At 33.8% G+C, this 18,289-nt stretch overlaps 1 protein-coding gene across 1 annotated transcript in view; it reads left to right on the forward strand.

Annotated features, from left to right (window-relative positions):
• Window positions 1-366: 366 nt before the first annotated feature.
• LOC129270684 (AP-3 complex subunit delta-1-like) overlaps window positions 367-18,289 on the forward strand; it is an 80,102-nt gene continuing 62,179 nt past the window's right edge. Inside the window, exons 1-9 of the mRNA XM_064106430.1 lie at window positions 367-458; window positions 1,557-1,718; window positions 7,606-7,713; window positions 8,413-8,478; window positions 9,842-9,905; window positions 10,325-10,464; window positions 11,286-11,359; window positions 14,783-14,832; window positions 15,832-15,881. Coding sequence (XP_063962500.1) covers window positions 384-458; window positions 1,557-1,718; window positions 7,606-7,713; window positions 8,413-8,478; window positions 9,842-9,905; window positions 10,325-10,464; window positions 11,286-11,359; window positions 14,783-14,832; window positions 15,832-15,881 — 789 coding nt within the window. The 5' untranslated portion in view covers window positions 367-383. The remainder of the gene's footprint in view (window positions 459-1,556; window positions 1,719-7,605; window positions 7,714-8,412; window positions 8,479-9,841; window positions 9,906-10,324; window positions 10,465-11,285; window positions 11,360-14,782; window positions 14,833-15,831; window positions 15,882-18,289) is intronic.

Raw genomic sequence — 18,289 nt, forward strand, 5'->3', positions numbered from 1 at the left:
TCCTAACTGCTGGCTCTCTCACTCACGGAATGTATAGCTTACATAAAGGCCCTGTCGCATGTTCTGTGTTCTGTGCAAGCCTTGCGAGTGAATTGTGAGTTACTAATTGTGAGTTATGATCTCACATGCTATAATTTCATGAAATTTGAACATTCATCCATTCTTTCATTTAGAGTGGGATAGATACGTGTATATGCTAAATGCACAATATTTTTGTATGTTTTTGTAATATTTCTTTGTTCTGAGATAGTGCCTGTTTTTTCAAAAGGGAATGTGCCTTTTTCCCTGCCCCCCCCCCTCACCTTAACCTTTACTCTGCTGCTCCTGATTAATGTTCACATAATTGTAATTTGTCTTAACAGGCTAAATACATCTCATCATGTATGGAAGAGATCAAACAAGAGCTCAGGCAGGAAAATTCTGCAGTCAAAGCTAATGCAGTGGCTAAGCTGGTGTATGTAAGTATACATTCCTTTCACAACCAAAGATTATCAAGAGTTATTTATTCAATAGAATTAATTTTCAATATATAGATTCTCAAACTGTAAATTTGTTTAAGATATAATTGTAATATTCTGAAGAGTAGAGCTGCGAAATCAATATTGATACCGAGTTTTTATGGATACTGAAATGTGTTAAATTCAAGGTCTCTTCCTCATGCACATGAATCCCTTTCATTATCTGTTACATGTAGATGATAGTCAAACATGACTGGTTAAACAACAACATCTGAAAGATATTGTGTAATTGCTGAGAAAAAGCAAAATAAACATGACATTTCACCAAATTGTCTGGTCTTTTTCCAAACAATGATAGAGTGTCCTACTCCCAAATGTGCTTATCTGTGTTAGCAGTCTTCAATGTGATCAATTTTTAGCTGAAATAGCAAGATTACAAGTTTTCAATGTAACTGTCCCAGATCTAAATGTAGATCTAGGATGACGACATTTAACCTTGGTTTTACAGACTTTCTCATGAATTTATCTTTACTACTTCAGCTACTTTCATTTTAAATCTTTAAATCAACCAAAAACATTTTTAAATGTGACTTTTATCTACTCCACTACAGAATTTGCAGTGGAGTAATAAAAGTTGCAACAATACCCAATTCCCAAACAGAACAAAATGAATTCCCATGCAACAGGAATTATTAAATTTCAGACCAATATGTTCAAGCAAGAAAACTGAGAATTCCTGCTATTGTTATTTTCATAGCTGTACTTGGTTGCATTAAGGTTTGTAAATATTGTTTCATTTTGTAGTTTTGATAAATTATGTGCGATGTTCTACCAAAGGAGGGTTCCCTGCAAAAAGCCTGGAAAACATTGCTATGTACTTGTCTCTGTGAAAGACCAAACAAATTTCAACTTGTGCTTGAATTTTTTCTCAGCAATTATATGTACACAATTTCTTCGAGAATCCTCTGTTTGGCAAATGTTACATACACCTGTGGTCATTTCATTGGACTCTGTACAAATTAATTATGAAATCACTGTCTATTAATGTGTGAATGCTTGTAAACGTTTAACCAACATGTATGTATTTTTTTTTCAAAGCTGAACATGCTGGGTTATGACATCAGCTGGGCAGCTTTTAATATCATTGAGGTGATGAGCTCTCCTAAGTTTACCTTCAAACGAATAGGATACCTAGCTGCAGCTCAAAGCTTCCACGAAGGTACAGATGTACTCATGCTCACTACTAATATGATTAGAAAGGTATGATCACATTCTTATTTATTTGTCTGACATTTGATTTGCATGTTTTGCATGTGACGTTTGATTAATGATAGTAATTTATAAATGCTCTTTGAAAACAAAACAAAGAATACACCCTGGCTGAGAGCTCACCACAAATATAGAAATGTCTGATTTTATTTGGTGTTTTATTCAACATGATAATACCAATTAGTAAATATTCTTGAAATATGAAATAAAGAATCTTCATTTATTTACATGTTTTATTCAGCCAAAAAAAAAACGTGCACAGGGTTTAGGGCAGTATTGAAATGTCCAAAATTGCCCTTGTAAGTTTGAGAATAGCCAAGATTTTATGAAATTAGCATTTGATGAACTGAGCCTAGAAGAGAGAAAAACAGCCCCTTCACTGAAAATATTTTCTTCATCTGTCCACTTTTGGAAATAGATTTTATATTCATAATTTGAGTGAAAATTCAACAAGAAATCCAATGCAATAAAACAATACATGTACTTGGAAATGAAATTCATGAATTGCAAATGGTTGGAAAATCACAAGTTAGAGCAGCCAACACTTTGTGTTGGTAATTACAGAATATAATTCTGTTGCACCTTGTATACTGTACTGATGATGATCACATGACTCTCAGGAAGTGAAGCAAAAAGGTTTTGATCTCACTCATCTTCCTACATGTACTACCTTTGAAATAATAGGGGAACTAGTTTACTTATCAGTGTAAGTGAACTACAAATAGCTGATTCAAGTACTGTGATATTCCTTTATTGTTTAAATAATAGAATATTACACTGTAGTTCTCTATTATTAAAAAGCAGTTTGAGTTTTTAATAATAATAATACCAACATTTCTATATCACCTTTTCTAAGAAAGGTACAAAGTGCATTACATTTAAGGTATTTACAGTACTTAAAACAAAACGTAAACATGAGAATGAAAAGTATAGAACATTGAAAGACCAATGCTGGCAAGCAGGCATTAACAAAAAAGACACTTTCTTGTTTCAGGTTAAGCCTTGAACAATTTGCTACAGTTTTAATGGAATTGGAGTCGTACAGTATACATAATGTACGTTGCTTGACTGTTTTAGGGCAAAAGTTAGTTTATCAAACATTTTTGACAAACTGTTTTCTGATTTGTAACCAAATCTTGTAGAATTCTTGAATACATACATGTACATATATTTAAAATGTTCACGCCATGTATCTAGAGCCTTTTTTAAATTGATAATTCAATCAATTTATCGTATGAACATGTTCATGTATTTATTACATTTTTTATTCATTTTTGTCTCGCCCACCGGAGGTGAAGGCGAGTCTTGGGGATCCAAATGGTGTCCGTCCATCTTATGACGTACATGTATAACTTGTTATTGGTGGTCTGATTGCAACCAAACTTTGGGTGGTAGATGCAATAGGGGTACTATGATGTTGCGGTGTTGTCTGAGGTAACATACATGTAGTGTGGTCAAAGGTTATATGGGTCACATCGTTGTAGAGTACTTGCAGGTTTTTTTTTACATATATCAAAGTTTATTTAATAATAATAATAGTAATATTGGTATATTTACCCAGGGTAGCCACTTCAGTTTCGAAAACTGTTCTACCAGCGGGCCCTGCTATTATTATTACCCCGGCTTTAGCTGAGCTGCCTAGGCGCTCAAGCATTCAAGGAATTTTTCCTACCGGGTACCCATTCACCTCACCTGGGTTGAGTGCAGCACAATGTGGATGAGTTTCTTGCTGAAGGAAATTACGCCATGGCTGGGATTCGAACCCACGACCCTCTGTTTCAAAGTCAGAAGACTAATCCACTGGGCCACAACACTCCACGTTTGCAAGACTCTAATACATGTACATAACACACACTATTTGCAAGACTCTAACACATAACTTGGCTATTTTGTGGTCCAATGGCAACTAAATTTGATGATAGATGCACTAGGAGTAACATCATGCTGAGGTGCTGTGGGAGGTCACATGGTGAGGTCAAAGGTCATTTGAAGTCATGTGTTAACCTGCAAGACTCTCTTATGATGCATAACTCGGCATATGTTGCTCCAATAGAAAATCATCTTTGGCAATTAGGCTTGAGTGATTACCTTTATTTTGAAAAAAACGTTTAAATGTTATTAATAAACAAACAAAAAATATCTTCCTCTAAAGTTGCTGAAATTTCAAATTGTATATCTTTACATCCATGAAAAATGGCCTTCTATTTTCTGCATTTCTTTGAAATTAGTTTAGTTAGAAAGTATCAAGAAAGTGAAGAGTATCCCCTTCTTTCTTGATTCTGAATTTCTTAAAGATCATTTTCAGTTTATGTCACATGAGATCAACCAACATCAATATCTACATGTGGGACCAAACTATGAAAGTTTTGGGCAATACAAATATGGTCATTCCATAAATTGACCTAAACCTTACATTTTGAGACCATGGACAAGAAAAGAATAAGGGTTTGAATCATTGATATCAAACTCATTTGCATGCCTTTTGGGTCCTTTTCTCAATTTGAAAAAAGTAAGTAAATAAAATATTGCTTAAAGGTATTGTTTAACTTTGTGAGCAGCCGATTTAAAAAATTCTCAAACCAAGATGAAACATGTGTACAAGTGCATGTATTAGAACTAATAAACCCTGAAAACGACCATTATTGAGAATGAAAAGCTAAAACTACAAGGCAAACCCCGATTTTGTAAATAGGCGTCTTATAGACGCCTATAAAATAGTACACATAAGTGTATGGGATGAAATTAAGATGGTGTTTTCGGTCACTTTATATTTCAATTTTTGAAGCACTAAATAATTATTTTCGAACGCAATTTTTTCTGGGCTTCATTTTTGTAACATATCACAGACACAGGTGACAAGTGTGACCTTCTAGCTCAGATTTTTAAAAGTAAAACCAATGTTAACCAATCACTTTAACCCATAATGCATGCTACAAATCCAGGTGACTTATTCTTGGCTTATCCATTGGCACAAAATGTAAGTTTAGGTCTATTTATGGAATGACCATATTTGTTTTGCCCAAATTTTTCATACTGTGGTCCAACATATAGATATTCATGTTAGTTGATCTAGTGTGACATCAACTGAAAATTATCTTTCAGAGTCTAGAAAGAAGGGATATTCTTGATTTCTTGATATTTTACACTTAAATCTACTAATTTCAAGAAAATATCAGAAGTAGCTGAATGTTTCTTGGATGTAAAAATGTGAAATTTTATAACTTTTGGGGATTTAAAAAATTTATCCCTTTATAACTTTATATGGTTGTCACAACACCTGTCTTCAATGGTTGTTTGAATGGCGTTTAAACGTTTAGAATCGGCCCTATTGGTGATAGATGCACTTGGGATTTATTCATGTTTGTTTGGTGCCTCCAGAGGTCACATGGTGAAGTCAAAGGTCATTTTAGGTCAAATGTTAAATTTTACCTATAGCACTCATGTGGCAGATAACTTTGCAACCCTCGTACACTTTGGTTATAGATGAACTGGGGGAAGATATGTGTAACGCGGCCATTAGAGGTAACATCACAAGGTCGTGTTCATTTGAAGTCAGACTTTTACAAGTGCCAGCAAGACACCGTTGTGAAATCAAACTTGGTTGGGGATGATGTACTAGGGAAATCTTCATATTACATACATGCATGTAGTCATGGGTGGGCGAGACACAGTTTGGCTTTTCTGTTTTTTTCTCTTCATTTGTCTACTTATTCAGGTCTCAATGTATTGATTTATTCCATTGTTTATTTATTGATATATTATGTTTCAAGTGGGGGGGGGGGGCAGAGGATGGTACATAATTTGTATTGAGATGTTTTCAGAAAATTCCCATTGCTAAAAATAAAACACATTTTGTTGAATTGATACATGAATGATGAATTATATTGCACCGATGAAAAACAACAGGATTTGAATAGCCACAACCAGTATGAGACAGGCATCGCTATCACAGGCTTAGCATGTATTTTGACCTCTGACCTTGCCCATGATCTGGCCAATGATATCATGGCGCTGGTAAGTTTTAACTGTGCCATCTAAAGCGTTGTGGATCAGTCACTATTATAGCCCAACCTCTGTTTTATCCGCTGTGGTATTCTCTGTACTGATATCTGTTACAGAACATGGAATTATCAAACATTTAAGAAAGGCAGTTTAGCTGCTGGGGCCTGGAAATAATTTTTAAAGAGGGCATGCTGGTTTGTTAAAAAACTTTCAACCCCCCCCCCTTAAAAAAAAGGTTTCCACTTTAAGTTTAAACAATGTCATTTTGGCCAAGAAATATTTGACAAGCAAAAAAAGGTTTTTGTTTCCCACTCACATGTATGTATGAAGGAGATTTAGGTCAAATCTCTACATCTCTACATTATATCATACTAACCTCATTTCCAGGGGGTGCTACAGCATTCCAGGGCCATGCAAAATTTAGAAAACCGGTGCAATAGCAGAGCATGTACACAGAATACCTTGAGACTATGTTTTTGACATTGTGAAGTACATGTTTGACCTTTAGTGTTATTTGTAGGATGTTCTTTTTATGGTTAAGACAGTACTCTTTTGTCTTTTTCCTAAAATCGTGAAGCCAGTTGAAAGTTGCTTGAATTTTAATTGTTGCTAATCGATTGACTATTAACAGCCCCTCTATTGGATCCACTGTTTATAGCCATTACAAGATTGAGAAAAAAAATGAGAAAATAACATTTGCAGCATTTTGATAAAACCTATTGCAGTTAGTATTTTATAAGGACTAAAAAACATTTTGGTGAGGAAATATATTGGCTCTATTGGTCATCAGTGGCTCATATTTGTCTTTTCTGTCAATCTTTATTTTAAGCTGGAAACATGATATAGGCTTGCTATTAGTGGGAGTGTTAAGCCTTGGACCCTACTGTGGTTAAACCTTCTGTCCTTTGTCTAGATCTTTCAACTGGCTCCATGATTTACTGAAATTACCACATTTTAAGTATTAAACCAGTGAAAAGTGTTGATATTGTGCTTTCTTTACCTTTCTCTTCCATTTTTCTTATTCCAATTCTGATTTCCCACTTTTCCTCCCTAATCCCTACCTACTTGTATCCTTCCTTCCCATATAAACTCATGTTTTCGTTTCATTTGAGTTGATCCTTTACTTGTTCTTTGCACCCCTAACATTGCTCCAAATTAATGTTTTGTTTTGAAAATCATCTTTCATCATTATGTCTTTAAAAAAAAACTCACAATTTTCTTACTTTTGATATTGAAAATTCTAAATCATTCCAAATTTCCTTTTCCCCATAATATGGTGTTACATTTGTCAAATTTTTACTTATAAAACTATCCTCCCCACCATGTACTCTCTGTTATGCCTATACTTACGGAATTCCTATCTTTCTTCCCACTTCCTAAATTCGTTGAAGCAATGCCTATATATCTAATGCTATCTAACCACCCACCTGCAACCTTATTCCTCAAACTCCTCTTCTTCCCACCACATTCATTGAAATTTCAACAAAACTTCTGTACATTGCTCTTTACATATAAAAATCCTATCATTGATTTTCCTATTCACGATTTTTTGCTTCCATAATAACAACTCTACCTACCCCTTCCCTTACCCCCAATTACATCCATTAATTGATCATCTATAATATATTTGCCCATATACATGTTAACCATAAATTAACATCCCACCCTATTCATCTTGTACCCCGGATCCCACTTAATTGCCTCTCTTTCATCTTCTCCCACATGCCTCTAAATTTCTACCCCTTAATATTTTACCCCATAAACTTTTCTGTCATCCCATCTATCTAAACCACTCCTGCATTTCCCCCTTGTTACCCCCACTGGTACCCCCTGTCTACCGACCCCCTGCCTCCTCTCCTCCGTACCCCCTTTGTAGGATATTAACAGTGTCAGCCAGTATGAAGCAGGTATCGCCATGGCAGGGCTTGCATGTTTCACTTCCCCTGATATTGCCAGAGATCTGGCCAATGACCTCATGAGTTTGGTGAGTTGATATGACCCCCTTTGACCCCTTATGACCCCCTTTGACCCCTTATGACCCCCTTTGACCCCTTATGACCCCAACATGAAGTACCATTGACATCCCACTGTTTCTTTGTCCTTATATAGGAGAGCTTACATATTTTGTAAAACTTGTGTCATTTGTATTTTTCTTCCCTTAATACATGTAGTATTGTCTTAGAAATTGTGATATATATTCATATCAGTGTTCTGTATTCTTATTATATTCCTGCACAGTGCAGTGTCTCTATCTTTGTTTTACCTAGTTACATAGATTTTGGTATATATACATACATGTAGTCAATGTTGATTTGAGTGTGAATTGTGTTTTCATTATGTTATTATTTAATAAATGTATCCCTAGAATTAAGAGGGATGTTTACAATTTACTATAATACATGTATGTTTTACTTTTAACTGCTATATCCTTTATGATATGTGAAATAATCATACTATACATGTACTTCTGTTTTGTTTATGACTAAAAAATATTAAATATAATGAATGAGATGAATTTTCCCTACTTAAGAAAAAAATTAATGAACGTTTAAAGCAAATTAAAGAAAGAGCTGTAGAAATATGAGGAAACTACTTGTTCATTTCTGTTCTAATGATGCATTTATTGAAATTTTTGTTGGTTTTTCTAATGTTGATTTTTTTTCACAACACTTACAAATTATAGATGGCATCTACAAGACCCTATATCAGGAAGAAGGCAGTGCTCCTTATGTACAAGATTTTCCTCAAGGTAAGTGATATATGTTGGGGCATTAGTCTACTGGTCACAAGGTACCTTTTATCATGCTTGAGTCTATTCTATTGAAGGTACTGACTCTTATGAAGTATGAGTTATCATAATAATGGCCAAACAAAGCTATGTGTATAATTTTTTTCCTTGTTTAGTGAATCATCATCTCAAAGCCATGACAGGTCTTAATGGTTTCTATGAGAAAATATACTGCTTTATATTAGGCCTGAAATGATTGTGTAATAAAATTACATGATGTTTGGTCCCTGATAGCCTACAAAAAGCAACTACCATATTTTCACAAGAACTTGTATTGGAGCTGCCTGTATTTCTTGCACATTCAGTAAATCAAAAAATCCCTCAAGAGCTGTTAATTTCATATGGTTCAGAAATGTTTTTATATTTGGAGAATGTTAGAAATCTTGTTGAAGACTTGACCCTAAAACCGCAGGGGGGGTTGAATCAACCCCCCCTCGACATTTTCTGCGCCAATTCCGCTGCGCAAAATTTTTGTCCACACCCCTCGCTGACTTTTTACTTTGAAGTCTTGCGCATCTTTAGAGACCAAAATTGCTCCTGTGTACAAAGTCAATGTAAATTGAGTTTTCTCATTTTATTCATAAAGATTATTTTTACCTTTATCAGCTAAAATGAATTAATTTAGCATAATTATTCTTCAAAAAGGTTTTGCTATAAATTTAGTGAAAAAAAACAAAGAAAAACAAAAGGTTGAAAAACAAAGAAATGCATTAGATATTCATAAAACAATAAAAGACATGAGAAATTCATTGTCATTTTTTTATTTGTAATTGTTAACAACGGTATAAAGAATATTAACACCAAAAATTTGCATTCTAGGAGCTTTTATAGTGAATTAAAGCAAAAAATTGAAATTTATGCATAAATTAGCATAATTAATTCATGTAATAAAAAGCCGATTGTTTTAGAAAAGTCTTGTAAATTACATCCCACACTATTACCATGTAGATTTTCACAGCGTTCGCGTGATTGGCAGCCGAGATCTCAAGGGGGGGGGGGGGGTTGATTTAAAAAAATCCCGGTCTGGTTAGGGATAAACATGTATGTGTATAAAAGCTTGAGTCAGGTGATGGTTAATGCTCTGGGCAGTTTGACCATCCAATCTTAATGACAATCAAGTCCTTCCTAAATAATGACAACTTTGATTTTTCACTTGTTTCAAGCCATCATCTGATACAGTCCTGACTGTTATAAGCTACTGAAATCCTTGCATCTGATTGGGTCAGAGCAAAACTATATTAAAGTGAAACTCACCATTTGTTACATGAACTGCTCCCATATGATACAGTCATGTGCTGATTGTGCTTGTCTTTTTTTTGTTTAGTTCCCTGATGCCCTCAGACCTGCCTTCCCAAGACTGAAGGAAAAACTTGAAGATCCAGATCCAGGTAATGTCACAATATCAAATTTGACATTTTTGCATTCAGTATGCCCTAAATATTCAAGTTTCATTGAAATATTGCGGGAGAGCATATAACTAATTGTATTTTTTTTCAATATAATTATGTACAAATAACAGTAATTTTGCATTGTTACCATTGATATAAGACACTAGAAGTAATCCATAGTAATAGGAATTTAACCCCTTGGCCTAGAGGTACAGTGTGTCTTGCTATCAATCAGGAATGTGATTAATGAAAAATTGAAGCTATACCCAATGCAGTATGTGTTGCCATTCCTGAAACATTATCATTCCAGAAAATAGATGAAGGGAGGACATCAGAATAATGTTTTTTCACATCTTTTTGACTGGAAGGTTAGTGCAACAGAAAGATAATATATCCAATGCATTCTTTCTTTGGTTTAGGTGTCCAGTCTGCAGCAGTCAATGTCATCTGTGAGTTAGCTAGAAAGAACCCTCGCAATTACCTATCTCTAGCTCCACTATTCTTCAAACTAATGACATCATCTACTAATAACTGGATGCTTATCAAAATTATTAAACTGGTATGTATGTAGTTTTTATGGTGTATGTTAGAAATTATATTCTATTGAACATAATGGCAGTTGTAACTTTTTCAAAATTCAGAATCCATTAAATTTTCTAATTGATTGTAGACCTAACTAAAATATATATACCAAATGATTTAAGTAGATATTGTGTAATTGTTGAGAAATTAGCAAAATAAAAATCATTATGGCATTCCAATGATTTGGTGACAGATAACCTTGATTTTAAAGGGGAAGTTGGATTGAATAGAGTAAAAAAAATATACCGGTGAAGGTTTGATGATAATCCTTCAAAGAATGACAGGATATGAACTTTTTAAATTTTTGATTTGTGACGTCATATGCGAGCAGCTTCCTCATATGTTCTGGGTCCCGTAACACAAAGGTTTAGTGATTGATCGTAAGCTTGATTTTCATGATTGATTGTACATTGTAGTCAATGCAATCAATTGTAGAAAAAGTTTTGCGATCATTGCTAAGCTTTGTGTTATGGGCCCCTGTAGTATAAATTCCATAAATTTGAAATTTTTCTCGCCTGCAGAGCTGAGCATGACTATAGACACAGCTTTTCTGTTTGCAGCGCACCGTCGTCGTCAACATTGATATCTTACAATTGTGTGTATGCATTGAATATTTTGTCAATTTGCTACAGCCAAGCTTTTATATCAACACATGATCTCTGTAATGTTTTAGCACATTACCATTTATTGAACAACTGCACATAGAGTGTATTCAGTGACCCAAAACTGAAAATATTTCCTAAAGAAAAAACATATCTTGGAAATTCACATGTGAATATATTGATTTTTTTTGTTTAGTTTGGTGCCCTCACACCGTTAGAGCCTAGACTTGGAAAGAAATTATTAGAGCCCCTCACTAATCTCATTCACAGGTAAGACTGCAATTATTAATATCTTATAAAATGTACATGTTTATTAAGACCATGGACCTGAAAGAAATGGACGATTAACGCGAGCATTCTTTTGATGCAATCATAGTCGACGTATCCTGATTATGTGCATGTTATACCTCATTCACATTTGCTCTACTGCGGCCGTATAGCGAGTCGAAAACATCCGTTCTAACATTTTTTGTACTAGCTACATTTACATGCAGGTTATTTTAAATTTGAATAAAATTGAATAGAATGGTTGTTTTTTACTTGCTGATGGCCACCGTCGGGAAAATGTGACTGAGGTATTAATGAGAACATACAGGTGTTTTGACAATAGCGGCTAGTAAGGCGTATCTGAACTTTAACAAAGGAATCTTTTTCCTAGTCTTGGCATTTGTTGGCTGTTGCCTTTATCAGAATATACCTTTCTATCAATATGCTTCAGGTAATTTGGAGCAGGAAAATTGAAAAGCAGACAATTTTTGTGATACAAATTTGTTATCCATTTTCAGGCTTCCGCACACTAATAATGACTTTAATAACAAGAGAGACGTGTCCCCTAGAAGCTGTGTGCCATTTTTCTCTGGAATGTTATGAGGAAATGTTCAAAATTGTGATTATGGGCTAGTCCACAGGAAGGTGGACGTGACACTAAAATTTCAAGTTCATCAAATTGTTAAGAAATTATCCATTATGATTTGCACACACTCTGAATTTACAGAAACGAAAAGAATTACATCATTTGATCAAATATTTTCTGAGATACAGCAACAAACATGGGAAAGATTTTAGTCACCCAAACTGCTAAAATTTACATACCTAACTAAAATTGTATTTTTTTTAATGGAAAAATATTGTTAAGACTTCTACTAATTTGATTTATACTTATGCATATAAGGTCTCCTTCAGTCCCTAGAAGGAAATTTCTACATCACAACCCAAAAATATCTCGCCATCACAAATAAAATATGCACTTGAGCCATGTAACACGAGTTACCAAAAATATGATTTTTCATTCTGAAAAAATCAGTAGAGCTAATTTGTTGGCAATCATGATTTTCTAAATTCATTACCCCCTAATCCTGTATTAAATCAAGATGTTTCCTCAAATAAACACTGTTATTATCTCTTAAAATGCCAACAAAAAGTGTAACGCCAGTTACCACATTGTAACGCGAGTTACCACATTGTAATGCAAGTTACCATATAAAAGTTCCCACCAGCATGAGCAGCTCTCGACCAGTGCATGTACTTGGGCTAAATAAAGGTGTGGTAAACATGAGATGTAGTGTTATGCAGACCATGATGCACTGTAAAGCACAAGATGGCAGCCTAAATGAGGTCAATTAAGGCATAATCAAGATCATACTCAAGGTCAAAAGAGCACATGGCACATTCCTGAGCACATGGTACTTTCACTTTCTATGTACAAACAGTGAATGAAAACCAAACATTTGAAAACCAAAAATTCATCTTCTGTATTAACAACATCAAGACTAAAGGAGGGTATTAAAGTCTATTTTATTAATCTTTACCTATATTTTAAAAGGAAAGAAAAGTTTAAAGATTTAAACAGAATGTTGAGTTCTGGAAATGATGGGGAAAAAAATTTCTCACAGAATGAACATAACTTGAACTAATTTTTACATGACATCTTTCAATTGATTTTTTGAGAATATGTACGAGTAGAAATAGTATCAGTAATAGTAAAAGTAACAGTAGAAGTAGTAGTTGTAGTAGTAGTAGTAGGAGTAGAAGAAGAAGTCATAGAATTACTAGTAGACTTTATTGGATGTCTTTATATCGCTACATACATTTGTGTGCATCTGTAAAAACACTTAAAGGAGAATGAAACCCTTGAAACCAGCTGAATCCATATCAAAGAGAAAAATCAAAGAAACATATTGTTGAAAGTTTGAGGAAGATTGAATGAATAATAAGAAAGTTATGAGCATTTGAATATTGAGATCACTAGTGCCATGTAGATCCTCCCATCGGCAATGCGACCAAGATCTGTGATATCACACACGTACAACTCCCTCATTACTTTAGTACTTATTTTACTTATATTTTCACTTTTATAGAGTCTATCACAAGGTGAGGTGTTCTCTTTATAAGATGACAAGTACAGAGGTTTCACAACATTATATAATTGATGAATCGTTTGTCATATGATTAGAATGAGCAAAAAGAGATGTTTTGGGGTATATTTTCACGGTCCAAATGGGAGAGTTGTACGTGTGTGACATCACAGATCTTGGTCGCATTGCCAATGGGAGGATCTCCATAGCATTAGTGATCTCGAAATTCAAATGCTCATAACTCTTTTATTGCTAGTCCTATTTTACTCAAAGTTTTGTTGATCTTATTCTTTGATTTTTCTGCTTTCACAAAAGCTAACTTGCTCCAAGAGTTTCATTCTCCTTTAAATCAAGATGCAGTGGCAACAGAATAGTTGTCTCCCATTAATGTGTGTCAGGCCATTTGAATAGACATAATGTAACGTGAGTTACCTATATATTTGGTACCTACACTTTACTTGTTCATTGTTTATTAATTTTTATATTGTAAAGTTATGAGTCATAACCTACTATCAAGTCAAGGTAGGAAAGCTTTCACCAAGATTGGCTAGTATGAGGAGACTTTGCCAAAAGTTGCTCTTACAGGATTGACCATGTTCTTTTTTTTGTAATGCTAGTTACCAAACTTGAACGATTCAAGAATCGAGATATGTTTTTCCTTTGTTTTATTTACTTGGTTCATTTATTGGTTCATTTAGTTCTTCTATGTCTACCCTACCCATGTTGAAAAAAACAATCCTAGCAATGACAAAGATAGAGGCATACTATCCTGTTAATGTACCCATTACTGTATGTGTTACGCTAGTTACCATGGAATGGCCCTTATAAATTATAAACAAGCTCATTTCAGCCTTTATCTTGAAATATGCATACATTTTTTTTCAAATAAAACATATGGAAATAAGATTAGCATTTGTCAACCAGAACTGCACATTCATTTTTCAGGATTTAAGTGATTTGTTATCTTCTGCACATACAATTTGTGTAATATTTTTGTCTAATCACGAACACCTCTTTTAACTCATGTCCTTATTGACAGTGACCATGATGGGATCACAATAAATAAATATGAAGAGAATGTTATTAAGATGATAGTCAAATAGTGAATTCATTAATAACCGATGAATGTCCAGCTCTCTCCGGTCCATGTTTAAGAAATTAAAATCAAATATGCCTGTTACTAGGGGGCAAAAATCTTGCTAACTATGCCCTTTATAGTAACCACCTTAGTTTGTTGTTTTGCAGGCATGGTCAAATACACTGGTCAATCAGATGATTGGATTATTTGATATTTTAAAGAGTGGTTTATAAATATTCTATTACTATTTTCACTCCACAGTACTTCAGCTATGTCCCTGTTGTATGAGTGCATCAATACAGTCATATCTGGTAAGAATACATACCCTTGTTCATCTCATTATTTCAGTACTAGTATGAGGGGGCTAGACATGGCGTATGGGACAAAAAAATGTAATAGCTGCGAATGAGTGAGCAAATTTTGTAATCTTCTGTGATACAGAAAATAAAATTCTGTGTTTTTGACGAAATAATCAGAAAATTATGTAATTCTTGTATTTCTTCCCTTTTTTTTTTTTTTTTTTTTTTCCTTGGTCTCATTTTTTTTTTTTTTTTTTTGGGGGGGGGCATGGCTTCCAAGTCCCCTCCTATGTGTATGCCAGTGCTTAATAAGAACTTAGCTTATCCTTGATAAAAGTCATTGAGCAAATTGATCAGAGTGATCAGTGGATAGATATGTTTTTTAGTGGACATTACTAATTGAATTAAGCTCAAGTCCCCAAACTATTGAAAAACCCTGAATTATTTGAAAAAGATATATATATATATATATGAAGAAAAAAATTTTGGATATAATTTTGTTTACAAGTTGGTCGTCTTATTGAGGGTCCAAGAATTCCAAAATGATTATTTCAATTGACGTACGTACTAAATTGTGAAGATTTTTAGATATGCACCTGCACATGTGTATACATCCACTGTTTAAAAGGGCATGTACATGTAATTGAGGATAATCTTTTTAACTACCATTTCTTGTAGGTAAAGCTCATGGACGTAGTATGTCTTTTCTTTTAATTTAAGCCAGTACATTCATTGTACAATTTCTGTTTGATGTAATTTCTACATGTACTATGATATCTGTTTAATTGTCTGAACGTTTTCATTCGTCTGTTTGATTTTCAGTTAAATTTTTTTATACAGGATTATTGTTTTTTACTTCAGGGCAGTGGGAAGTGATTGAAGCTTTGCAATTTTGTTCTTCCATCCTTTTTTCTCACTATTTCCTCACCCCTTATCTATTCTTTGCCCCTTTCCTCCTTGTTTACTTTCATCTGGTTTCACTTTTTAAAACTATCTTCTGATAACCTGCAGTTTTGATTTCGTTGTCTTCAGGAATGCCCGATCACTCTGCATCGATTCAGGTAAATTGGCAACATTCTTGTTTTATTGAGAATGAGGTGCAGTAAGAAATAATATTTGGTGTGTTGAACAATGCTACAACTCATGCTTGGTATCTCTAATTATTCAAGAGAGAAAGGGAGAACTTTGTTGATAAGTAATAAATTCCATAGTACTCATATTTGCCCTATTATACAGTATAGAACGGAAATGATGTAAATCTTACATGGAAGGGTCTGTGTAAGGAAGGCCTTTTGTCTCAATGATGTGCCATGTTTTTGACAAAGTATATGCAGACCTGTTGTATTGATCAATTTACTTTTAGCAAAAGTATTTTTGAAATAAATGATATCATATTTTCTTGTTATTTATTGAAATTGAGCTAGATGATATGCTTGCCAATGTTTACTAAATGCAATCAGCCCCTGAATTATGGAAAGCCAGCTGCTATAATTTGTTGTCTTGAATACACACATCTGATCCCTGAAAGATGATGTAGATCTGTACACCTGTCATAGATTTCACCACATATATTAATTGACCTTACAATTTTCTTTTAAAGGATACTCGTAATGCATATTGCTTCTTGATGACAAATTATGACTTCACTGGCTTTCCATATTTGGTATTAATGTGAATTCATCACAATATCTTCTTTAAACTGGGCCCGTATGTATGCCATGGACCAGGCTTGACTCTCCATGAAGAGATTAAAGCTGATGATTGAGAAAAACCTATCCAAACAGAAAAGGTTTTAAGACTAATTAGTGGTTGTACATGCATATTATCCTGGTTATTGGTTAACATTTATTTATCACATGATACTGAAATAAAATCATTTCCATATGATGGCACGGTTTACAATCATTGTACAAACTTTAAAATTATCATCTTCTCTTTTAAATACCTCTATCATTTGAAACTTATAGATTTAAACAATAATCAAGTGACAAAGTTCTTTCTTCCTCTCATTTCATTCTTTCTCATCAAAGGGGGCATGTAGAATTGTATTTTAATTGGATTCAGAAATGTCCATGCTGTTTTACAAGATATCTGTAGTCATTAATAGTACTCATTTTAGAGCATGCTATATTTATATCTTCAAGATATCTCATTTATATCACTGGCAGAGATTCAAGAGGTGTAACTATCATTCAAGTGGGGGGGGGGGGGGGGGGTGGGGTTTAAATAGGGTGATGCCACTAATCTCTGTCCTTGCCTAAAAGTGTTAAAACCTTCTATTTTTATTCCCAACTCCACCATTAATTACTTTCAATTTTATTGAAGTGCTACTAACAGAACCATCTAAAAAAAAAAAAAAAAAATATTGCACTTGCACAAAACTTTTTCAAGCTTCTATGATAAAATATAACTGCCCAAACATCAATATATTTAGTGTGATATACTATTCACAATGTAAACATAAATTTAGCTTGTAATCCTAGGGGTGTTTCACAATGATTTAAGTATGACTTAGAGTAGCATTTAAATGCCAATTCATATATGATTTACAGCGTGCAATCTTATTGGTTGATACGCAGTAGTATGCATCCTCTTGGTCATGCCTTTTATAATGCATGCAACAGGACATTTAAGCGCGACTCTAAGTCATACTTACATGTAAATCTTTGTGAAACACCCCTGATAGCTTAACATGAAAGGGGAGAGGTATATGGTTCTTATGTACTCAGTGTAGGTTCTTTTTTATTTCAAAAACAATTGTGAAAATACAGAACAAGTTAACCTGCGTGTTTAAACTGAAACATGTATAGGTGAAGGGGGTAGGAAAATTATTTCAATTAAAAGTTTTTATTTTTAATGATTATTTGCATGAAGGAGCTTGCACTGCATGAAAAAGGAGACATTTAAGCATTCATTAAAATGTTCTTTTTCTTGTTCCTCATTTTAAGCATGGGGAATGTGCATTACTTTTGGTGGTGTATTATCGATTGATTCATGGACATAGTGATCATACATGTCTCTTTGTGCATATGTTTCACTTTAAGAGAGGGAATATGAGACTAATAAGTTTTTGTCAGTTGCTGACATACATTTCTACACCAGTTTAAATGTATTATCCTTGATAAATTCTTGGAATTTTGTAAATATTTAAGATTCAATATTATTTATTGGTCCATGAATGCAACCATACAAAGAAATTTTGTTTCCAAATTTTTCGGATGATGTATACACATAAGATGGAAAATACAATATACCATAATAATGGAAAATTATACATAAACAAAATAACGTAATGACTCAAATTAAAGGCCTTGGGCCCGTTTCATAAAGCTGTTCGTAAGTTAAGAGTGACTTTAAGAACGACTGGTGATCCTTTCTTGTGGTAAATGATGTTTACCATCATAATGTTAGTGATTATTTAGCACGTAAGAAAGGATCACCAGTCGTTCTTAAAGTCGCTCTTAACTTA

This window comes from Lytechinus pictus, chromosome 11 (genome assembly GCF_037042905.1).
Source record: "Lytechinus pictus isolate F3 Inbred chromosome 11, Lp3.0, whole genome shotgun sequence".
Classification (NCBI taxonomy): domain Eukaryota; kingdom Metazoa; phylum Echinodermata; class Echinoidea; order Temnopleuroida; family Toxopneustidae; genus Lytechinus; species Lytechinus pictus.